This window comes from Dendropsophus ebraccatus, chromosome 2, assembly GCF_027789765.1.
Source record: "Dendropsophus ebraccatus isolate aDenEbr1 chromosome 2, aDenEbr1.pat, whole genome shotgun sequence".
NCBI lineage: Eukaryota > Metazoa > Chordata > Amphibia > Anura > Hylidae > Dendropsophus > Dendropsophus ebraccatus.
In genome coordinates this window covers 12,767,950-12,794,220 of record NC_091455.1, presented here as the reverse complement: position 1 = coordinate 12,794,220, position 26,271 = coordinate 12,767,950, and the positions used below count along the sequence as shown (strand labels likewise).

General features: G+C 41.9%; 1 protein-coding gene across 2 annotated transcripts in view; it reads right to left on the bottom strand.

The window, feature by feature from the left end:
- The window catches only part of COL22A1 (collagen type XXII alpha 1 chain), a 226,443-nt gene that overhangs the window by 174,548 nt on the left and 25,624 nt on the right, over positions 1 to 26,271 (bottom strand). For both annotated transcript variants that reach the window (XM_069957064.1, XM_069957061.1), the window contains exons 2-3: positions 21,255 to 21,392; positions 16,618 to 17,184 (exon numbers count right to left, since the gene is read on the bottom strand). In XM_069957064.1, the coding sequence (XP_069813165.1) occupies positions 16,618 to 17,184; positions 21,255 to 21,345 (658 nt within the window). In that variant the 5' untranslated portion in view covers positions 21,346 to 21,392. The remainder of the gene's footprint in view (positions 1 to 16,617; positions 17,185 to 21,254; positions 21,393 to 26,271) is intronic.

The following is a 26,271-nucleotide window of genomic DNA, read 5'->3' as shown; positions in this document are numbered from 1 at the left end:
GAGACACAGGACAAGTGGGCCCTATGGCTAGGACCCCCCACACTGTCCCTACCTACTTGCAGAGCAGGCCCTAAGCGACCGTCCACAACTGGGCGGCGTTCCCTACGCTGCCGTAAGTGCGAATACAGACAAGACACAGTACAGACGAACAAAGTAAACGGTGGAGGCAAAGCCAGAGATACAACAAGGTACCGGTAGAGCCAAAGCCAGAGATACAACAAGGTAACTGTGAAGCCAAAACCAGAGAACGTAGTAAGATAAACTGGGGACTGCACTAGGAACACAGAGGACAAGCAAGGCACACTGAGGACTAAAGAACACTGAACCAAAAGACAAGATAATAAACAAGCAAAGGGATCAGGAAACCAGGAAAACAGACAATCTGAGGAAAGGCTGGATCTAGCTGACAGACAAGCTGAACAACGCTATCAAGAGCCCTGAGTGAAGGGAGAGGCACAGGTATAAGGGATCAGAAGTCCCAGACTCCAAGCTGATGGGCTGAGCAGGAGAAACACACAAGAAATCACAAGAGGAGAAGAGACCTGTCAATCACAACACAGCAGACACAATTAGTGAACAGACCACAGCAAGGAAAGTGCAGGGAGAACTAAGAAACATGGACCGGATCACAGAAGACACAAGCAGAAAACACAGTAAAACAAGGAACGGATTATGGCCAAAAGCGCAGTCTTTGGTGCAGAGGTCAAAACTTTGCAGCAGAGGGTGGCACTGATGCCTTTTCAGGCGCGATCATGACACAGGGGTTTTATGGGGGTTCATTGTGCTCTGGTTCTCACTATCTCTAGTAGTTCTATATTTCTCAGTGTTTAATGGTTCCTAGGTCAAGCTGTGGTGCAGAGTTAAGTGTTCTTCATGATCATTACGGGTCCTAAGTCTACGTCTCTGGATGAAACGTGTGACTGTGAAAGACAGTTCTCTACCAAAAATGGGGACCAACAACTCCTGCCAATCCAAGACTATCAGATCTCTAGTGTCCAGACTTCTATGAATTATCCACTTGGTCAGATTTACTTAAAGATCACTCAGATGGCATCAGACTATCATAGTCTGCTGGGTGTTGGTCCAGATAATAGAAACGGGAGGCTTCCACAATTACACATATGCAGCTTTATTAACTTTGACAGGACAAGCAAGTATTTGAGTAGTTTTTTTAGCCGGCCAACTCCCTAAGAACAAACTGTAAAGAAAACATGGAGAGATCATAAAAAGTGTAGAGGGAAGATGCAAAGAGCACATGTCTCCACCACAGGGAGGGTCTAGGGTCTCCACCATCTAATCGTAGTAGTATCTATATAGCAGTTACCTAGAAATAAAGTTTTGGAGGGAAGGGTGAAGTAACAGGTGCCAGATTAAAGGAATTTCCCTACATATGTCTCAAGGAGACGGCATGATAAATCTTGTATCACAGCTTAAACTATAAATGTGTGAGCCCCGAGGAGCCTTCTCTGAGGTCAGGAGGTAACGTCTGGCCCCTTGGATGTGAGTGGGATTTTTTTCTTCTCCTCCCTTGTTCTCTGTATTCAGATGCTGTGATTTCTCTGCCAGGAGGCCTCTGCCATCGCTCGCTGTAAGGCCCCGTGTAACACTAGAACTGTAATTTCACATAAAAATAACTCAGCCAAACCGCACCGTCTCCCGATCGTCGAGGACTCGTGTCCCTTACACTAAACAATATTTTTAGTTGCTGAATGGAAATGAAATGCGAGAAGTCCGGAGTATATTAAGGGTTAATGGAAGGAAAGAACAGATCTGTAGAGCACAGAGGTATATAATGCAAATATATTATACAGAGAGAGGTAGCGAAGCTCCAAGTCTATCTATCTATCTATCTATCTATCTCCTATCTATCTATCTATCTATCTATCCCCTATCTATCTATCTATCTATCTATCTAGGAAAAAGAATATAGAAGCAGCACTACCTTGTAAGGGTACAAACCCACACACCGTATACGCAGCTTATTTACTGCTGCGATACGCAGCAAATACGCAGCAAATACGCAACAAACACGCAACAAATACGCAGCAGATTAGATCTAAATAACTGGACACAGCATCAAATCTGCACCACCAAATCTGCTTCAAATCTGCTGCGTTTTTGCTGCGTATCTGCTGTGTATACGGTGTGTGGGTTTGTACCCTAAAACGTAGTTTGGTGCCAGCAGATTCCCCAACCAGGGGTATGAATGTCCATATACAACGAATAGTCCGCAGCACTCCAAGTTGTGAAACAAAAAGTGGTATTTATTCCAAATATATCATAATATCAAAAATAGTGACATGAAGCAAATAGACGCGACGTTTCGGCAGCCTCTACGCTGCCATTCTCAAGCGTGTCTTCAGTGAAACAAACTCATATATTTATCCACACATGTGAAATACAAAAAAGCTTTCCATTGGTTCCTAAAGTGCATCAATTAGTCCACACTCGTGTGGACACGTGTGAGTCTTAACCCTTTGTGTACATTACGATTGCATATACTGCAAATATACTAGTGAACAAGTAGTGGGTGCAGGCTTGAAAATGTTATGCGAGAGACTGGCTCTCTAATAGATTAACAAATGTCCAAAAATAAAGAGTCCGAATATGCATCCATGTGGTAATACCATGAAATCACCCTTGCTTGTACTTGAGGAACGTAGGGCTCCGCATCAGATGGGAATCCAGCGAGCTTGTAGTTGCTTATATCATCCACCGGCTCAGGGGGGCAGTGTGGTCTCACCATTAAGGATCATTGTAGACACCGCTTCCTAGTCACATCATCCGATCCACTAAATAGGTGAATCGAGGTGTGCATCCCAGGTTGACACCCCTTCCACGCCGGACAAAAGTGCAGCAAGGAAACGCAAGGTCTCCAACAAGTGTGAGTAATGATATGACGTTCCTCAATGTAATTACTATATCATCCACCGGCTCAGGGGGGCAGTGTGGTCTCACCATTTAGGTTCATTGTAGACACCGCTTCCTAGTCACACCATCCGATCCACTGGATAGGTGAATCGAGGTGTGCATTCCAGGTTGACACCCCTTCCACGCCGGATGGCCACTCCAGGCCGTATTACCACAGCACCGATATACCATAAGAAAGAAAAAACTTGATTTACCTGTCCCAAAACATTTTGCTGAACATGCACATAGTGAAAAGGACCTTAAATTCATGGTCATAGACCGTGTCTTACCTTTAAAATACGGGGGTGACAGATTAACAACTCTGAAACGTCGTGAATTACACTGGATATACAAACTGCAATCTTTGACTCCCAAAGGACTAAATGTAGAGTATAAAGTGACAAGTGGAATGTACAAGTAATTTAATTGCCCTTTGTAGTCTGTACTACTGTATTTATTTTTTATGTTTTTTATATTTTTTATGTTTTTTATTTTTTATGTTGTACCTTCATTTACATGAATACCTTTTGTTTTGTAGATCCTGTGGACCAAGAATTCACCCAGTACTACATTGAGGAACGTTATATTCATATTTTTATTTACACCTGTTGGAGACCTTGCGTTTCCTTGCCGCACTTTTGTAATACGGCCTGGAGTGGCCATCCGGCGTGGAAGGGGTGTCAACCTGGAATGCACACCTCGATTCACCTATCCAGTGGATCGGATGGTGTGACTAGGAAGCGGTGTCTACAATGAACCTAAATGGTGAGATCACACTGCCCCCCTGAGCCGGTGGATGATATAGTAATTACATTGAGGAACGTCATATCATTACTCACACTTGTTGGAGACCTTGCGTTTCCTTGCTGCACTTTTGTCCGGCGTGGAAGGGGTGTCAACCTGGGATGCACACCTCGATTCACCTATTTAGTGGATCGGATGATGTGACTAGGAAGCGGTGTCTACAATGATCCTTAATGGTGAGACCACACTGCCCCCCTGAGCCGGTGGATGATATAAGCAACTACAAGCTCGCTGGATTCCCATCTGATGCGGAGCCCTACGTTCCTCAAGTACAAGCAAGGGTGATTTCATGGTATTACCACATGGATGCATATTCGGACTCTTTATTTTTGGACATTTGTTAATCTATTAGAGAGCCAGTCTCTCGCATAACATTTTCAAGCCTGCACCCACTACTTGTTCACTAGTATATTTGCAGTATATGCAATCGTAATGTACACAAAGGGTTAAGACTCACACATGTGTCCACACGAGTGTGGACTAATTGATGCACTTTAGGAACCAATGGAAAGCTTTTTTTGTATTTCACATGTGTGGATAAATATATGAGTTTGTTTCACTAAAGACACGCTTGAGAATGGCAGCGTAGAGGCTGCCGAAACGTCGCGTCTATTTGCTGCATGTCACTATTTTTGATATTATGATATATTTGGAATAAATACCACTTTTTGTTTCACAACTTGGAGTGCTGCGGACTATTCGTTGTATATAGCTATCTATCTATCTATCTATCTTCTATCTATCTATCTATCTATCTATCTATCTTCTATCTATCTATCTATCTATCTATCTATCTATCTATCTATCTATCTATCTTCTATCTATCTATCTATCTATCTATCTATCTATCTATCTCCTATCTATCTATCTCCTATCTATCTATCTATCTATCTATCTATCTATCTATCTATCTATCTATCTATTATCTATCTATCTATCTCCTATCTATCTATCTATCTATCTATCTATCTCCCTATCTATCTATCTCCTATCTATCTATCTATCTATCTATCTATCTATCTATCTATCTCCTATCTATCTATCTATCTATCTATCTATCTATCTATCTATCTATCTCCTATCTATCTATCTATCTATCTATCTATCTATCTATCTATCTCTTATCTATCTATCTATCTATCTATCTATCTATCTATCTATCTATCTATCTCAATTTTTTTCTCTATACATTTCCAGCTTATATAGCTTGGGGTCTCTTGGAGCCGGGATCCTTATAATTTATTAGCTGGTAATTGTGGGGGAGGGGACTTGCTGTTCGATTCGCTGTAATTTATTCTTTACTGACTTGTACCGCTATACCCTGCACAGCACTCAGTGAATATGGACTATATGGCAGCTTGTAGTCTATGAATGGTTTCCTGTCTCGTGCCAAGCGTCAGGGAGGCCTCAGAGAAAGAGAATAGGAGCAGCCCTGCAGAATGTCCACTGAGCAATGGTGTAACTTACACCCAATGTGTGACTGAGCCCCCAGCTATCAGCATTTTGTATGGTATGGCCCCCAGATAAGTGTCAGAAGGAAAGGATTCAGTTACCAGGGACACATGCAGTGCAATAAACCAGCATACAATGCCTATGTACTATATACTGTAGTGCCTTCTTATATACTCTAATAGCGCCTTCCTTGCCCTAGTGTCCTCACAAGCTCAAACAATATATTAAGTACATCAGATGTCATCTATATGCCCATCTACTCCTGTATCTTCTGATGTGCCCCCAATTTTCAGGAGGCACCGCCAACCTGAGATATTTAAATCCCAAAAGTTCTAAAATAATACAGACCCTTGAAACAAATACATACCCCCCCCCCCTTATACAAATACATACCCCAGGACCCCCAGACCCTCTGAAAATGCAAACCCCGGAAAAGACCCCCTGAAAAAATACAGACCCCAAACTACACTCACTATTAAAATACAGACCCAGACTAGACCCCCTATTAAAATACAGACCCAGACTAGACCCCCTATACAAATATAGACCAAGACTAGACCCCCTTATACAAATACAGACTAAGACTAGACTCCTCATATTAATACAGACCCCAGAACAGACCTCTTAAAAATACAGACCCCCTAAAATAAAGGCCACAGACTTCCTAAAAATACAGACCCCAGACCAGATCATCAAAAAAAAATATAAAAAAACACTCTCTAAAGAAATACAGACCTCAAGGTGCACTCACTATTCAGATACAGACCTAGACAAGATCCTCATACAAGTACAGAGCCCAGACCAGACCTCCTAAAAAATACAGAACCCCGTTTTACAGACACATACCCCAGACCAGAATCCTTAACATTTGGAAAGATTTAGGAGGACAGTTTGTTTAGTGCAGTGTTTTCCATCTCCAACAAGTGACTCACTCTCCAGTTGCTGCAAAACTACAACTTCCATCATGCACCACTGGCAGGACATAATGGGAGTTGTATATTGGCAACAGCTGAAAAACCCATAGTTGGGAAACACTGATTTAGGGGGACAGTGGTCCAGTTTATCTAGGGGGGTAATGACAGTTTATTGGGGGAAAGGGGACGCAGATATGGGCTACAGAAATGGGCACTCAGAGGGGGCCCAACTACAGGTATGGGCAAAAAGAGGGGCCCAACTACAGGTATGGGCAAAAAGAGGGGGCCCAACTACAGGTATGGGCAAAAAGAGGGGCCCAACTACAGGTATGGGCAAAAAGAGGGGGCCCAACTACAGGTATGGGTAAAAAGAGGGGGCCTAACTACAGGTATTGGTAAAAAGAGGGGGCCCAACTAAAGGTATGGGTAAAAAGAGGGGGCCCAACTACAGGTATGGGTACAAAGAGGGGGCCCAACTACAGGTATGGGTACAAAGAGGGGGCCCAATTACAGAATAAGGCATAAAGAAAGGACATATCACTTGGGGGACAAAAAGGGTTTTGTTACTGTTGGGAGCTTGTATAGAGGAAGATGCTGAAAAGGTAAAGTGCCTAAGATGTTGGTCTGGCACAGGAGGGCATCTATAAGGGGGGCTACACAGAGGGGGGGACCTACTCTTTTACTGTTGCCACATGATTTGCTCCACAAAGGGGCCCGCTGAGGCTCTATAACCCAAGGGCCCACAAGATCTTGGAGCCGGCCCTGTTTTCAAGTGTTTTTTGCATCAAACGGAAATAAACGGATTGCAAAAAAGTTGCGTGAACCCAGGGTTAGATTGATACTACTAGCCAATAAAAAAAAGGGATCATACTGTTTAATGTTCTAATAAACTCTCCGCAGCATAAGCTTCAGGGAAACACGTGCCGCCCTGACAGCCGGGAAGCGCTGTTGTATTTCACGGCCATTATCTCGGGTGCGAGTTGATATTTGGATTGGTTAATATTGTCCTTGTCAGCGACGAGTCCCCTCCGTGTAATCTGTCTGTCTGGGCCGATAACAGGCCGCACCGCTTATACACTTAACGGGAGATTATCCAATCAGCAGAAGAGCCCGGGCCGCGCTATCATCCCTATATGAAGTGCCTGTAATTAGACGGCTGGCACAGAGCTGGCAGCTGCCTGACACCGAGGAGACGGGGATTAGCGAGGGTTCTAGTCATCTTCATCATCATCATCACCGCCGGCTTATGAGATGGTGACAACAGTAATGGAGATAATGGAGGCGCGGGTCAATGTTTTGCAATGGGCTGTCATAAGCTTAAAGGGGAACTGTCAGCAGGACAAATAATACCTCACCAGCGTCCACTGTGGCTATTATACCCGCTATATGGGCCTTCAAAATACCCCTGAGGTGGCAAGAAAAACTGCCCACTTCACCCCCCATCTGTTTTTGGAAACAATGGGAGAGATTATGAAACATGGTGTAAAGTGAAACTGGCTCAGTTGCCCCTAGCAACCAGTCCGATTCCACCTTCATTTTTCAAAGAGTCTGTGAGGAATGTAAAGTGTAATCTGATTGGTTGCCGGGGGCAACTGAGCCAGTCTCACTTTACACCATGTTTGATAAATCCCCCCCAAGGACTACAGAGACGTGCGTTATGTGGGGGTGACTGCAATGGGGGACCCATTATCTCTTGAGGACCTAATATAGCATGGATAGTGTGTGTAATACATAACTGCTCCTGCGGGGGTGCTGTAGGGAAATTTAAACATTAATTAAACTCAGGAGTTTAAAGGAGTACTCCGATGATGAAAAAAACAACAACTTTTCCTGCCGACAATTCCCTTTTAAAGGGGCAGTTCACAAAAAAAAATTCTTTCAATTCAACTGGTGCTGGGGAGTTGTAATTTACTTCTATTTAAAAAAAACTAAATCTCCAGTCTTCCAGTACTTATTATCTGTTGTATGTCCTGCAGGAAGTTGTAAAGTTGTATATTCTTTCCAACCTGACACAGTGCTGCCACCTCTGTCCATGTCAGGAACTGTCCAGAGCAGGAGGGGTTTTCTATGGGGATTTGCTGCTGCTCTGGACAGTTCCTGACATGGACAGAGGTGGCAGCAGAGAGCACTGTGTCAGACTGGGAAGAATACACCACTTCCTGCAGGACAAACAGTAGCTGATAAGTACTGGAAGACCTTAGATTTTTAAATAGTAAATTACAAATCTATATAACTTTCTGAAACCAGCTGATTCGAAAAAATAAAAAGAGTTCCCCTTTAAACTCTACCACCAATGTTTAGAGAAAGCCATTGGAACAAAAAGGAGCTGTCCAATATAGAGGCCCCGTTTAAGGCTGATGAAAAGGAAACTTTGCCCCTTTATAGATCAGAACTTTTATGAAACTTCTAATCTGGTGACACACCAGGAATCGTTGCGGTGCTTTAGCTAGATGTAACCCTAGATCCCCCCCTTATTTCTCTGTATATTATAATCTGATATCAGTGACGTTGCGTTCTCTGGATAGAGCAGACCCCTCTGTATCTCAGCAATGTTCCCTATAATACATCTATAGACGTCGCTGGTATTCTGCACTCATAAATAACAGGCTTCTCATCCCAATGAGCTGCCTGTAACCTGAGAGAGCCGGCAGGAATAGGAACTGAGACCCCGGACACTGTGGTGCCTTCCAAGTCTGGATACGACGGGTCGTTACGCCAATAATAGCTGACAATATTTACGGTATGTAGTAGAACAAAACCCTGCGGGCTGACCTGTCTGTATGGTGGGGCCTACAGTAAGATGAAAAATAAAAGATGGTAGCTTGTCCTAGCGGATGTGCACAGAGCCGCCACTAGGGCACCATGTCTGCTACTGCTGGATTCATATAATGTAACATTGGTATCATCATGGATTCCACTAGTTCTGTATTCACAACTTACACTACTCAGTACTGCTCTATAATGTCCTCTATGCTGCTGCTTCTGAGAGTGAGCTATAGTAATATAGGGATCAGGACCCCTTCTCCTGTGTGTAGTGCAGCGGTTCCTGACCAGGGTGCCGTGAGGACCCGCCAGGGGTGCTGAGATCCGATCCCAATCCTCCATTCATTTTCATCAGCCAAAGTGCCCGCAGCCTATGAGAGGCAGCAATGTGATCTTTCCAGCAGGCTCTATGATATGGCGGCATCGCACCTGCTGGAGGATCCATCCCCGCGGATCACAGGCTGGAGGCCAGAAGAGAGGAAGACCAGCTCCAACATTAGGTGAATGTAATGTTTTGGTTTTTTTTGTTTCGTTTTTTTTGGGGGGGAGGGGCCAACATTACTAAAAGGGCACAGTAGTGCAGGGGGGCTATATAACTATAGGAGGAAGGGAGCTATATTACTATGGAGGCACAGCAGGGCAGAGGCCATTATTACTATAGGGTCACAGCAGGACAGGGCCATTGTTCCTATGGGCACAAAGCAGGGAAAGGAGCATTGTTACTATGTTGGCACAGCAGGGTATGGACAATTGTTACTATGGGGCCACAGCAGGGTGGGGGGCATTATTACTATATGGGGCACAGCAGGGCAGGGGGCCATTGTTACTATCGGAGCACAGTAGAGCAGGAGGCATTATTACTATGGGGGCCTAGGAGGGCATTATTACTATAGGGGCACAGCAGAGCAAGGGGCATTATTACTATGGGGCACAGTAGGGCAGAGGGCATTATTACTATGGGGGCACAGCAGGGCAGCATTAAACATTGGGGTACAGCATGGCAAGAGGCATTATTGCTATGGGGGCACCACAGGTCAGGGGCCATTACTACTAAATAGGGTGTGAAAAGCAGGCTACATTATTACTATATGGAAGGTACAGCAAGGGCATTATTACTAAATGGAGGGCTCAGCAGGAGGCATTATTACTATATGGAGGGCACAGCAGGAGGCATTATTACTATACGGGGCACAGCAGGAGACATTATTACTATATAGAGTACAGCAGGAAAATTATTACAATATGGGGCACAGCAGGAGACATTATTACTATATGGGGGCACAGCAGGAGGCATTATTACTATATGGAGGGAATAGCAGAAGGCATTATTACTATATGGAGGGCATAGCAGAAGGAATTATTACTATATGGAGGGCATAGCAGAAGGCATTATTACTATATGGGGACACAGCAGCAGGGGACATTATTACTATATGGGGCACAGCAGGAGGCATTATTACTATATGGAGGCACAACAGGAAGCATTATTACTATATAGAGGGCACAGCAGGGACATTATTACTATATGGAGGGCACAGCAGGGACACTATTACTATATGGGTGCCACAGCAGGGGGCATTATAGAAGATTTTATTACTATATAGAGGGGCACAGCAGGGAATCCTACGTACAGGGGCATCCCACATACCTATTCACTTTGGAATTACTACTTTAGGGGAGCCTATAGGAGGGGAAAGGGGAAGGAAGTTGCTGGATAAGTGCGGAGCCTAAGATGTCTGTCTGGTAGTTTCTGAGAGGATTTGTAGCTGCAAGAAACCACCATGTTGGTGCGGGCCAGATGGAGAGAAAAAGGAACGTCTCAGATCAAAGAACACAACACCTGTGAGACACTAAAACAGTTTTTTATATTTTGTAGAATGTTTTTGGAAAGGGGGGGGGCCCGAGGTGGAAAAGGTTGTAGTGTATGGAGACATTGTAGCAGCTAGTCTATGCCCACTAGGTCAGAAACAGATGTGAGATGGAGCCTGCAGAGGGAAAACTGGTGAAAATGCCGTCTACAGGCTACAGGATGACCACAGTGCTGCCCCTCATGTACACAGAGGACGGCTTATCCTGAGAAGACACCTGAATGTGCAGATAATGGCCACATCACATGCCGACATCCTATATCATTACCCTATGATCACATTTCCATTCCTGACTAATCTCAGACGTCTTCTCGTGTTGCTTCAGGGAGAAGAGAAGATTTATAGTATAAGATGAAACATTCCACTCTAGATTTATGATAGAAATGTTATGACAACAAGTGTGTAATATCTACTGGAGAAGTGTGAATACCGTACAAGAGAGCAACAAGATGGTAAGGAAAATGGCTTCATATTGTGACATCTGTACAATCAAACGAATGGGGCCCGTCTGATCAACATTACAGATCCCTGAACTCTGAAAGATTAATTTATATTCATGTTACATTGAATAAAAGCTAACTGGTAAAAGCAGTATTATAGTAGTTATATTCTTGTATATAGGAGCAGTATTATAGTAGTTATATTCTTGTATATAGGAGCAGTATTATAGTAGTTATATTCCTGTATATAGGAGCAGTATTATAGTAGTTATATTCCTGTATATAGGAGCAGTATTATAGTAGTTTTATTCCTGTATATAGGAGCAGTATTATAGTAGTTATATTCCTGTATATAGGGGCAGTATTATAGTAGTTATATTCTTGTATATAGGAGCAATATTATAGTAGTTATATTCTTGTATATAGGAGCAGTATTATAGTAGTTATATTCCTGTAAATAGGGGCAGTATTATAGTAGTTATATTCTTGTATATATAGGAGCAGTATTATAATAGTTTTATTCCTGTATATAGGAGCAGTATTATAGTAGTTATATTCCTGTATATAGGGGCAGTATTATAGTAGTTATATTCTTGTATATAGGAGCAATATTATAGTAGTTATATTCTTGTATATAGGAGCAGTATTATAGTAGTTATATTCCTGTAAATAGGGGCAGTATTATAGTAGTTATATTCTTGTATATAGGAGCAGTATTATAATAGTTATATTCCTGTATATAGGAGCAGTATTATAGTAGTTATATTCTTGTATATAGGAGCAGTATTATAGTAGTTATATTCCTGTATATAGGGGCAGTATTATAGTTGTTATATTCTTGTATATAGGAGCAATATTATAGTAGTTATATTCTTGTATATAGGGGGCAGTATTACAGTAGTTATATTCTTGTATATAGGAGCAGTATTATATTAGTTATATTCTTGTATATAGGAGCAGTATTATAGTAGTTATATTCCTGTATATAGGAGCAGTATTATAGTAGTTATATTCCTGTATATAGGAGCAGTGTTATAGTAGTTATATTCTTGTATATAGGAGCAGTGTTATAGTAGTTATATTCTTGTATATAGGGGCAGTATTATAGTAGTTATATTCTTGTATATAGGAGCAGTATTATAGTAGTTATATTCCTGTATATAGGGAGCAGTATTATAGTAGTTATATTGCTGTATATAGGAGCAGTATTATAGTAGTTATATTCTTGTATATAGGAGCAGTATTATAGTAGTTATATTCCTGTATACAGGAGGCAGTATTATAGTAGTTATATTCTTGTATATAGGAGCAGTATTATAGTAGTTATATTCTTGTATATAGGAGCAGTATTATAGTAGTTATATTCTTGTATATAGGGGAAGTATTATAGTAGTTATATACTTGTATATAGGAGCAGTATTATAGTAGTTATATTCCTGTATATAGGAGCAGTATTATAGTAGTTATATTCTTGTATATAGGGGAAGTATTATAGTAGTTATATACTTGTATATAGGAGCAGTATTATAGTAGTTATATTCTTGTATATAGGAGCAGTATTATAGTAGTTATATTCCTCTATATAGGGGGCAGTATTATAGTAGTTATATTCTTGTATACAGGAGCGGTATTATAGTAGTTATATTCTTGTATATAGGAGCAGTATTATAATAGTTATATTCCTGTATATAGGAGCAGTATTATAGTAGTTATATTCCTGTATATAGGGAGCAGTATTATAGTAGTTATATTCCTGTATATAGGGAGCAGTATTATAGTAGTTATATTCCTGTATATAGGGAGCAGTATTATAGTAGTTATATTCCTGTATATAGGGAGCAGTATTATAGTAGTTATATTCCTGTATATAGGGAGCAGTATTATAGTAGTTATATTCCTGTATATAGGGAGCAGTATTATAGTAGTTATATTCTTGTATATAGGAGCAGTATTATAATACAGTGGTACCTTGGTTTAAGAGTAACTTGGTTTAAGAGCGTTTTGGTTTAAGAGCTCACAGTTTTTTAAAATTGTGACTTGGTTTAAGAGCATTGCTTTGGTTTAAGAGCTCCCTGTACTGGGTGGGAGGGGGGAGTGGATGAGGGGCATGGTCTGCATAGCGGGGTCTACAGCTCTGTACTCTGACCCAGGAAGTCTCCCTCACCTTCCAAATCATAGCAGATCCACTTCAGGCTGGGGCTTACATCAGGGGACAGGACTGTGAATGTAATCTGTCAATAGATTTAACCCCTCTCTCCCTGGACAGAGAGCGCTGCATGTATGTGTCAACATATGTCCTGCAGTCTCTGTCAGTCCTGATTGGTCCATGCTCAACATACACCCCTTCTTCATTGATCTCATGTGACCACACAGACCTCTGACAGCAGCCCTGCCTCTCTATTCTAGTCTGTTGTGCTACTGCATTATGGGGATCTGCAGCTCCATCCTCTATCTACTGTACAAACTGCTGCTGTGTTATCAGGTTTATGCGGTTACTATACATTATACGCCACATGATGATTGCTGTACTGTACAGTATCTTATAATATCACATATTCAGCTGTTTATAAATGTTTGTTTCATCTGTTTTACATGTTATTCAGAATAAAAAACAATATTTTTGGGGTGGGGAACCAATTGTCTGCATTTCTATGATTTCTTATGGGAAAATTTGCTTTGGTTTAAGAGTGGATTTGGATTACAAGCATGATCCCGGAACGAATTATGCTCTTTATCCAAGGCACCACTGTAGTTATATTCCTGTATATAGGAGCAGTATTATAGTAGTTATATTCCTGTATATAGGAGCAGTATTATAGTAGTTATATTCTTGTATATAGGAGCAATATTATAGTAGTTATATTCCTGTATATAGGAGCAGTATTATAGTAGTTATATTCTTGTATATAGGGGCAGTATTATAGTAGTTATATTCTTGTATATAGGAGCAGTATTATAGTAGTTATATCCCTGTATATAGGACCAGTATTATAGTAGTTATATTCCTGTATATAGGAGCAGTATTATAGTAGTTATATTCTTGTATATAGGAGCAGTATTATAGTAGTTATATCCCTGTATATAGGAGCAGTATTATAGTAGTTATATTCCTGTATATAGGAGCAGTATTATAGTAGTTATATTCCTGTATATAGGAGCAGTATTATAGTAGTTATACGGTCCAGGAGAGAAAGAAGTGCTGCACCTCACACCTATGGCACTAATGCTTTTCGGCTGCATATAAAAAAACATCAGAAGTTTGTGTGTAAATTGATCAAGCCATACTGCCCCATGTACCGCGTGCAGGTATCTGATACACATGGGTCCCTACACTAAGTCCACACTGTGTCAGTCAGTGACCACCACCCCCGCCAGGCGTGCACAGGCAGGAAGGGGGGCCATGGAACGGCCCTGAAACCCCCATGTCACAGGACCAGACCCAAAAAGGCCCCCCCAAAAACACCCAGCCGGCACCACCGATGGAGAAGGTTGCCCCCAAACAGCACAAGTCTGGATAAGGTATTACACTCACCATAGCTGCTGCAGACAGAATGGGAAAGACAGGAGGGAACACGTGCACTCAGGGTACCTTATCTTGTATATAGTAGTAGTATTATAGTAATTATATTCTTGTACATTGATGTTACTAAATCTCTGACTCCAGAACTAGATGAAACAAAATGTTTTGTCTGGCAGTATTTTCCCCAACAAGTCAGGACGTAGCTGTGTCTGGGTTAGTGTTCCCCATCAATCATGACGGCCTCTGTATGATATGAAGTGTAAAGCTGGGGCGTTGTGCTGATCTTGTGGAGTAGTCACACCTCTGTGCTCCACCAGCTGCAGCCGCGCACATCAGATCTGTGGATTTTGGCTTCTCAGTAATACAATATTGACACAAGGAAGCAAATTCTCACTTATTAATGCAAACATAATCCATTATATAGAGCGTGGGCTGATAAAGGAAAACAATAGACATATAGTACACATTACATTTATAATACACAAACCATAATCAAAAAGAATTTAGGTCATCGAGAAAATATTCTCCATATTTATGCCCAAGGGCTAAATTTCTATGGTTATTATTACAATGATTGTCTGTGAGTATACACGCAGAGGTCTCGCTGTATGACCTTCCTATTGAAATTGTCCCATAAGAAGTCATGTTGATGTCTAATGACCTCTGACCTCTGACCGTGAGACTGTGACCCCAGTATTGTAAGTGACAAAACAGACAAATGAGGATAAACCCCCTGACACCCCTTATATATATGTCACACTTAGCTGATTTTAGTTGTATTAATTAGCTGTATGTCTGCAGAAGAGAAATAACATAGACGCTAACTAAATATATAGGGTACTCCCCTTTTCAAATCAGCTGGTGTCAGAAAGTTAAATTACTTCTATTTAAAAATCTCCAGTCTTCCAGTACTTATTAGGTGCTGTATGTCCTGCAGGAAGTGGTGTATTATGTCCAGTGTGACACAGTGCTCTCTGCTGCCACCTCTGTCCATGTCAGGAACTGTCCAGAGCAGGAGAGGTTTTCTATGGGGATTTGCTTCTGCTCTAAACAGTTCCTGACATGGACAGAGGTCACAGCAGAGAGCAGTGTGTCAGACTGGAAAGAATACACCACTTCTGCAGGACATACAGCAGCTGATAAGTACTGGAGGACAGGAGATTTTTTAAATAGAAGTAAATTACAAATCTGTAATCGGAGTACCCCTTTAAGGTAATACATTTGCTAAAGCATGAAAAAAAGTTTTATATGTGTCAGAGCTACAGATGAGTGAATCAGTTTGGAAATAGTCACAAGATTCACGTTTAGGTGAACTGAAAAGTTTTGGGATTTATTTATAATAATAATAATATTTGTTTGTATGGCGCCAACAGATTCTGCAGCGCTTTTTTGGGGCAAATCCCTTAAAATGGCAACCACCATAAAAAAAAGAAGGGTTAGGTTAGAGTTAGACTGTTAGGCCTCGATCGCACAACCTCAAACTTTGACTTATTAGGCTTATTTGGTTTATTCAGAATTTATTCCGTTCAAATAAAATCCGATAGCTGATTCTACCAAATCAGGAAATTCTCTTATTACTGGATCACCCATCATCCTAATATCCCAACAAAAAGTGGGCCTGCAAATGATGAAAATTCTCTAGTCAACCAAAATCTAGTGGACGTCCATTAAACTAACGTGAATGTTTTTACAACCATTCTCAAAACTCAAATCCCACCACTTGGCTACGACCACGCAACCTCATTTTTGGCCATTTGTTGCCCGTTTTTCTTTTTCATTTCACAGCCAAAGAACGGCTGTTATTTTAAAACAAATTCAAAAAAAATATTCTAAAGAATTCTTAAAATTCTAAAAAATGTCCAATATTCCACCAATAACCTGCATTGTTTTAAGAAAACGGCCATTAAATAAATAAATAAATACATTTTCAATAATGAGTCGCTTACTTTCACAAAGTCTTCTTCTCAATATCCCACGGATTTTGTCGATGGCGTTGTAGTCAGAGACGTGGAAGACATGGGCTGACTTGGGCTCTGATGCGATCTCCTCCAGTTCTTCTTTGAGAGCTTCCCCAACACCTACAGCAAAAATCCTAATCCCAGCTTTACGGGCGGCCGTCGCCGGCTCTAACACCAGGTCTTGACTTCTACCGTCGGTCAAAAGGATGGCGACTTTTTTAATGGCTCGTTCTTTGGGCCTCCCACCGGCTTCCTCGGAGAAACTGTACGTTGTGATATATCTAAGGGCATCTCCCGTATTGGTGTTTCCACCATAGTACTTAATATTCCTGGCGGCTTCTTTCACATCCTCAGGGGTCTGATATCTTCCCAGGTCGAATTCGGTATACGGTTTGCCGCTGTATCTTACCACTCCCACTCTTGTCTTATCAGGTTCAATCTCAAAAGTGTCCACCAGGTTGGAAACCCATTGACGGACCTTCTCAAAGTCTTCTTTGCCCACACTGGAGGATGTGTCCAAGAGGAAGACCAAATCGTAATGGACATTTTTACAACCTAAAAGGATATAGGATAAAAATTATGAAAAGATGTTCATTTATTTTATGTTCCTATATATACAGTCTGTATTCTGGATGTAACATCTAAAACGTCTGACCCAGCTTTATATATTATATCTTAACATTGTCCCACCATAGCAGGAACTGGACAGAAGCTTCCAACACAAAAACACTGCCCTCTTACATGTTTCACCACTTAACGTAGCATCTTCAGGGTGAAATTGGACAATAACTTTTATCTCTATTTACCCTTGAAGAGGCCAAATTAACTGTTGAAACATGTGGGGAGGACAGGTTTAGGTTTTTTTTGTGTGTTTTAAATTCATTCAGGATATCAGTATCCTCACACTATATGTATATAATGAAAGTGAAAGACGTATATGTTATGTGTATTTTATGGTCAGTCGGCAGATAATACTGCTATCTATCTTAGGTACTGTTGTACTGATGCCATGCTGGGTTTTTATTGTTAGGTCCTCAATAGATAGACATGGTCTTTCCAGACACTGTCTTCTTTCTCTACATTCTACCCTTAAAGGGGTACTCTAGCAAAAAAAAAAAGTTTTCAAATCAGCTGATGTCTAAAAGGTATACAGATGTGGAAATTACTTCTATTTTAAACTCTTTAGTCCTCTTGTACTTATCATCTACTATATGTCATACAGGAAGTGGTGTATTGGTTCCAGTCTGACACAGTGCTCTCTGCTGCCACCTCTGTCCATGTCAGGAACTGTCCAGAGCCAGAGAGGTTTTCTATGGGGCTTTGCTGCTGCTTTGGACAGTTCCTGACATGGACAGAGGTGGCAGCAGAGAGCACGGTCTCAGACTGACCACTTCCAACTTGTATAGGTCTATATTTGGGAATTACCCCAATAAAGTCAGTCCCAAAAAAGAGAAAACAGATTCCAAAGAGGTGTTCTAGTAAAATCGTCAGCTGTTCGTTGTGGGTCCGGCTCCTGGTACACCTGGTAGTCAGTCTGGGCGACATTAGGTCAGTGCAAGGTCTGCAAGAGTCAGATCTGCTTTTCCGTCACTTTCTAACTTAGGATAAACGTTAGGACCCCCCTCTGATAATGTACCACTTTTTGCAGGACATACAGCAGCTGATAAGTACTGGAAGACTGGAGATTTTTAAATTGAAAAAAAAAAAATTATAAATCTATATAACTTTCTAACACCAGTTGATCTGAACACATTTTTTTTTTCTTCAGAGAAAAATCAGTCATTGCTCCAGCACTGCCGCCAGTTAATTTGAGGGTGCTGGTGCTACATCAATGTACCGTGGCATGCTAACATGATCCTAACGTGTGTATATGGGCAGCACTGTACAGGAGTAGGAAATCTGGAAACAGAAAGAAGTCCCTGTCCTGTTCATTACACAGAGTGCTATGGAAAATATAGTGCACCACAGAGTACAATCATGTTGGCAAATCGACCTGCAGGTGTGAATCATGATAAATCATGAGCGAGGGGGGGCACACCTCCTCCTCACCTTACTGCACCCCCTTGCCCACCTCAGGGCAGAAAAAGGCAACAATTTTTGCACAAACCGGGTGGTTTGCGCAAAAATTTGCACCTTCTCACTGGTGTACGCCATAGCGCACTATGATAAATCCCCCTATATTATTATTATTGTTCTTGTTGTTAACCCTTTCACGACCAATGGGCAGTGATTCCTCAATGCCAAACGCAGTATCTATAGGGTTAACTGTCAGCACAACGGAGCGCGGCTCTGGTGCTGACAGCTGCGGCGGGTCCCCGACTGTCACTGACAGCCGGACCCTGCTGTGCATGACACGGGCACAGCTTCTGCGCCTGTGTCATCCTGCATTGTAAATTAACACTGCTGCAGAATCCGGCATAGGCTGCAGCAATGTTAATTTATAGTGAAGCAGTGGGAAGGGGTTAATACTATTATTATTATTATGATTATTGTTATTATTGTTGTAATAGTTTGTGTTATTATTATTATTGATATTATTATTGTTATTATTAATATTATTATAATTACTATTATTGTAATATAGTTGTATTATTATTATTATTGTTGTTAATAATAATGTTTGTGTTTATTTTGTATTACTTTATATTAACGTTTTATATACATATTTGCTTAGTTCTTTGAGTCGTATGTATTACTTTTTCTCACAATATACTCACCATTACCATTAGTATTATCATTGCTGTTGTTATTATCTGTCAAAACAATCGTTCACAGTAAATAACATTTATTTCCATTTCTTTTCCATAACCCCCTCTATCTCTGCAGGAAATACAATGCGTCCCCTTGGCATCTCTTTAGAGACCCTCTCTCCCATGTCCCCCCATCCCGAGGCGGTTTTGTTCTTGTTCCCCCTTTTGTTTCCGTCTCTTAGAAGGAGGATTGAATAGATGGCGGGTAGATCTCTTGAATAGATGGCGGGTGGATGTCAGATTGGCGCTGACCTCTGTCAGGAACAAGGTGAAGTTCTGGAAGCCTCCCGCATGGTTAGATGAGCCGTGGGGGGATTCATAGAGGAGCGAGAACTTCTGAGGTAAAGAGAGGAACCATAGAGGAGAATAACGGGAGACTTCCCTAAAATATTTTTCCTGGGAGACTGGCATAAAGGCCCTTACTGACCTCTGTAAAGACAGGTGGTCACTCAGGGGTTAAAAATTAAATCTAGGATTTGACTGGATTACTCATATCCAATCATATCCTAATTGTTACTCCCCAATAGCATCACCAGACTTCATCATATGATTAACATCACCAGGCTCCATCATGTGATCAGTATTACCGGGCTTTATCATGTGATCAGCATTACCAGGCTTTATCATGTGATCAGCATTACCAGGCTTTATCATGTGATCAGCATTAACAGGCTCCATCATGTGATCAGTATTACCAGGCTTCATCATGTGATCAGCATTGCCAGACTTCATCATGTGATCAGCATTACCAGGCTTCATCATGTGATCAGCATTACCAGGCTTCATCATGTGATCAGCATTACCAGGCTTCATCATGTGATCAGCATTACCAGCCATCATCATGTGATCAGCATTACCGGGCTTCATCATGTGACCAGTGTATGTGTTTAGTTTTTTTTTTGTTTCGTTTTTTTTTTTGTTTCGTTTTCACAAACACTCTGATGAAGCCCGGTATTGTTGATCACATGATGAGGCCTGGTAATGCTGATCACATGATGATGGCTGGTAATTCTGATCACATGATGAAGCCTGGTAATACCTAGGACATGATAAAGCCCGGTAATGCTGATCACATGATGGAGCCTGGTAATACTGATCACATGATGAAGCCTGGTGTTGTTGATCCCATGATTGATCCTGGTTATGCTGATCACATGATGAAGCCTGGTAATGCTGATCACATGATGGATCCTGGTTATGCTGATCACATGATGCAGCTCGGTTATGCTTTCCTTGCCCCCGGCTATATATCATCTGTATTTCACAACCATCCCAATGCTCTGTCCCTTAGCTGATTGTTGGGCGGTGACTACAGGATCTTTATCATATAACCTTTTGTTTGGGTCTCTGCTGCTCTATCATATACCCTATAGTACCATGTCTGAGGTATATACCGTATACTGCTCATCCAGGCTCCATATGCTTTATTTATTATGTACAGTGTGTGGTGGCAACAATAGCAGCAATAGGATCATGTGTGACATGGAATCGGCTATTCTAGACTCTTCTCTTTTAGGACGCACATATCTGGATTATTTATAAACCGACACTGAAATCCAAAGCCAGAATTATATTGAGATGTTCCTATACGCCAGCCGCGTCCAGGGGCCGATACATTGCATGTGTATTTTATATGAAAGATATGCTAGTTAAAGGGATTGTCCATGATTTGTTGACTTTTTAGCATTTGGGAATGACAGAGAAGGTCGAGCTCAGCTGCTTCTGTAACTTCTACTGACTTCAACAGAAGAGATGAGGAGGCCCATGTATCTAGTGCAGGGCCTGAGGGGCTTCTCTTTGTGTTTTGGGAATTCTTGTCATTTTTGCTCCCTCGGACCCAGCACTATGTCTACCTCGTGCAGTATAACACCTTACCAGCTCTCTGTGCCTGTGAGTGTCCTCCTTCAAACACCAAGACCAAGATCAGAAGTAGCAAGCGAGATATCCGACTCCCCATGATCCCCATGGTTCCTGTGGGTTCTTAAAGGGGCATGGGTCATTTAAAATATTCACCTATTGGAAAAGAAAACAACACGTCAGGAATATTGAGAGGTGGGATAGCAAAGACCCAGAGCCGAAGAGAACTCCAAACCCTACAAATCTCTTCTCGTGAATCTCCTATCAAGTGGAGATGAGGGCAACTTGACAATGCTTGAGTCTGATTGTTCGCCATTTCAATACCGGTGGATGAAGAAGTTGGATGCAGCTCTAGGGAGTCCATGGCCTATGGCTGTATCCATGTTTTCCAGGCAGCCTTAAAGGGGTATTCCATATGCACAGGATAGGGGAAAAGTAGGAGATCGTGGGGGTCCAACTGCTGATCTATGTATTGCAAAAGAAGAGCCTCACTGAAGAGTCTCGAAACACAGGACTAGCCAGATATCCCTCCGTAAAGGACCCAGCCAAGGGGTAGCTCCTGTAAGGAAACCACCAAAACCACCATATTAAGTGGCCCTATAAGTCTCCCTGGTCTCCCTGAGATCAGTGATCTGTTTCTCTTATGGCTCTACTAGGCATTACTCCCACCTAGCCAGAATCCTGCTCCACACTGATGAGGGGAAACACCCCGAAACAGCTGTCTGTGGATGGTTACCTAGCCTTGGTTTATCCCTTGTCATTACTTTGACTTATAGAGCCACTTAATATGGTGGTTTTAGTGGTTTCCCTACAGGAGCTGGTTCCTTCCTGGAGGGATATATGGCTAGTCCTGTGTTTTGAGACTCTTCAGTGAGGCTTCACAGGCTCTTCATTTGCATATTTATGTTTTCCAGGGGGCAATGCACCTAGGATTTCACTGCATTGAGCACTTTCACTAGCAGCCGGCAGTGTTATCGTTTGGCTGGTCTCCCTGAGATCAGCAATCTGTTTCTCTTATGGTTCTATTTATTGGTTCCCCAGCTTCTGTGTAATGAATAGAGCAGCGGGCATGGCACGTGACCTGTGTCTGTATCCATTCCTACGCAGCCGATGGAAAAAGCAAAGTATATCGCTCCACCGGTGTACTCGTCTCTTTCCGTTGCTTCATAGGAATGAATATAGTTGCGGGTCATGTAACTCTAATCATAATACAGAAGCCAGGAGCACGATACGGAGATGGTGGGAGGTACAGAGGTCGGTTTTCCCGCAATCACCTTCTTTTCCCCTATCCTGTGGATAGGAGAAAAGTTGATTTTCCTTGAATACCCCTTTAAGACTTTAATCAACCTCTTCAGTCACTGGTAATCAAATCCCGAACGATCGGACTTGAGTGTTCTCGAGTTGCGCCAATCTCTAGAGTCTTCCCCAAATGAAATAGACGCTTATCGGTAGACCGATACTTTGGAGTTCTTGCTCCTTGTGGGGTCCTGGTTAAAAGGGAGAAATGTCTTGGTGTGACTGGGGAGGAGGGAGGGAGTGTACCGATTTCCATGATCTGAGATGGATCCATACAAGTAAAAGAAGAACAAAACAATGTGATCTTTATTTTTTTCTTGGAATGTCAGATTCCCGGGAGGGTTACAAGGAGTGGTTGCATCCCACTGAGGCAGCGACATTGCACTGAATTGGTGAGATACCGCTGTTCTTCTTTTACTTGCATGGATGGACGGTATGTATTACAGCAGGGCACTACCACAGAACGAGCATCAGCATCCTATGCCGAGTAGTTTACCAATCAGGGTTGGATCCAGTTGCAGCACAAGCAGGGTCGGGTCTTTTCATCTTCTTTACTATCTAATTTGAGAAATGGGTTTCTGGTGTCCCCCGCCAGCTTAGTTTGTGTATATTTACGTATAACAGCATGTTTGTGTTCCAATATTGCTGTTGGAAACCAAAAACAACAGCATTGGAACCAAAACATTCTGTAATAAGTAACTATACACCAAAGAAGCTGGCGGGGTAGAAAGCTATAAACATATGTGGGGATCCTGTCTATGCAAAACAATTATACAGAAAACTAACTGTATGCCGCTGCTTTCTCCCCCGCCAGCTTCTTTTGTGTAAATTTACTTAACACAGCATGTTTTTGCTCCAATTTTTTCATGTCCAACAGCAACATTGTAACAAGAACATGCTGGTTAGTGCCCTTCATTTGAGGTCCGGTTTGGACGAACCTGAATTTTGCTTCTAAGTTCTGTGAACCTGCTGAACCTAACATTTGAAAAATTCATTCTTAGATCTCACCCGATTGCTATAATGAGTCGGTGGAAGTGCCCACTAAAAAGACCAATTAGCTCACCTCACTGTAATCTATAAAGGTTTACATAGAGGTGGGGCCCTTTTATGGGGTGCTATGATTTCTCGTTACACGCCTTAAATGGGTAGTTCACCATAATAAAAATTCTCTCAGATCAACTGGTGCCAGAAAGTGCCAGAGACTTGTAATTTACTTTTAGTGAAAAATCTCAAGTCTTCCAGTACTTATCAGCTGCTGTATGTCCTGCATGAAGCGGTATTCTTTCCTCTACAGTTTATATTTGACCTCAGCATCCCCACTGGCTCCGTCCACCAGAAAGGGAATCCACTCTTACAGAACAGCTCTGGCTTTTGGCTTCTATTAGAGGGTGCTCTGCCAGGAATCAACCTCTATGATATCCATATGCTTCTACCATTTTATATGGAGAGAGTTCATTCTCATATGATGACTAGAGTTGAGCAACCTTCGAGCACTCTTGGGTTCTTCTTCTTGGGTGGCTGCTGAAGAAGTTGGATGCAGCCCTAAAGAAACATGGATACAGCCATAACCCATAAGCTGTATCCATATTTTCCACGACTTCCTTGGGCAGCATCCAACTTGAGCAATCACCACTTACCAAATGGTGCACGTTCAGATTGAGAAGAACCCAAGAGCGCTGGAAGTTTGCTCCATTCTAGTGATGACCATTCTCCTGCCTGGACGCATTTTGTTCTATATAGAACTAAATTACATCTAAGGGGCGCGAATGTCACCATGATCAAAAAAGGCAAAGCTGAGGAACACTCTATACATTCCCGTGTTTTATCATCCCGTGTATTTAGGGAAGAGTATGAGCTCATCTTCAAAGCCAGTGATGGAGCTGTCCTCAAAAGATCTTACGGTTAATTTAACATTGAAAGTCGACCCACCGTAAGTGGTGTCATGTAACCTCCCTAAAATAGTGACTACATTTCACAATGTCCTAATCACCCATCTTAATGAAAAGCAGCTCGTAAATCACAGTGGACAACTAGAGTCACATCAAACACTTTGGTCGCTTTCATCACGGTCACCATAAAGCGATAAGATCTCTCCGCACATTGTGACGTTTTGTAAAGACCGAAAACAAAGTCACCTCTCACCTGTATAGGACTCTCTGAATCATTCCATCACTGATCTTTTATTTATCCTCAATTGTTCCCCACTTTTTCACTAAACATCCATAGTACAGATAACTATAAATGTATAATATATCTTATCAGAAAAAAAATTATTTGCATTCCTTATCAAGCTTTCCTGTAATATATCTTATCAGAGAAAAATGATTTGTTCTCAGTTTATAAAGCTTTTTGTATTACCCCAACATCTGGCTAAACTTTCACTTTGAAAAGATGGACTAGCAGCTCAATGAGGGATCAGGTTACATGCTGCCAATACTAGTCTATGGAAAGGGAAAGGATGAGGATTGAGATGAGAGAGGAAGGGCAAGTGAGTTTAGAGAACAGAGGCATAGAGAGAGATAAAGAAACAACCTCTGTCTATACACAATATTACGGTATATAAACATTATCAGAGGAGGATCCTAACGCTGAACCCCTTTTATAAATCAGAAAGTGAAGGAAAAGCAGATCGGACTCTTGCAGACCTTGCCCATTCCTGTAGCCATTCCTTTACTGTAGGGAAATGAAAAGCTGACCTAACGCCGCCCAGACTGACTACCAGGTGACTGACGATTTTACTAGACCACCTCTTTGGAATCAGTTTTTTCTTTTTTGGGACTGACTTTAGTGGGGTAATTCCCAAGTAGGGACCTATACAAGTTGGAAGTGGTCAGTCTGACAAAGTGCTCTCTGCTGCCACCTCTGTCCATGTCAGGAACTGTCCAAAGCAGCAGCAAATCCCCATAGAAAACCTCTCCTGCTCTGGACAGTTCCTGACATGGACAGAGGTGGCAGCAGAGAGCACTGTGTCAGACTGGAAAGAATACACCACTTCCTGTACGACGTACAGCAGCTGATAAGTACTGAAAGACTGGAGATTTTTAAATAAAAGTTATTTACAAATCTTTTTAAAATCGGTTGATTCAGGAAAATTTCTCTACAGCGCCACCACAGGGAATATTCTGCATTACACCGTCCACATTGAGATCATAGAGCCGTGCATATAATACATGGACAAATGGGTCTTCCATAATAGGAGACTCTCTATGGTCATTCTCTGATACTTAGAGACATGAAGAAGGGTTTTTTTATTTTTTTTTAGACGAGGTTTTTTTTTAACTAAAAAAACGCTCAAAACCTAAGAGCTTGGATCTTGAGTATTGGTTATCCCCAGTCTTATGGGTCCCCCACCCACCCAGGTGATCTCACATCATAGACTCAGAAACAGATGGTCTACGTCTACAAGAAAGTCTAAGGTCAAGGGCTAGTAGCTGCTCGGGGGATAGAGTCATAAGGGGGGGATCAGATTTACAATAAGGGCTTTGTATTCAGGACTAGCCGACCACCATACATCATGGGACCGGGCTGACAGCGGCCGAGCACACCTGTTATACAACACAATAACATAGGGGAAGGTGGAATGTGCAGATGTCTGGAAGACATGACAGGTGAGGGCGGATGGTGACCCCACAGGAAGGTTTATAATAGTCAGGCCATATACTTGACCCAGGGGAAGGGGGGGGGGGTGGCCAATAATTATCACTGACCAAGCAATGACATAGCATGTTCTCCATCCCAG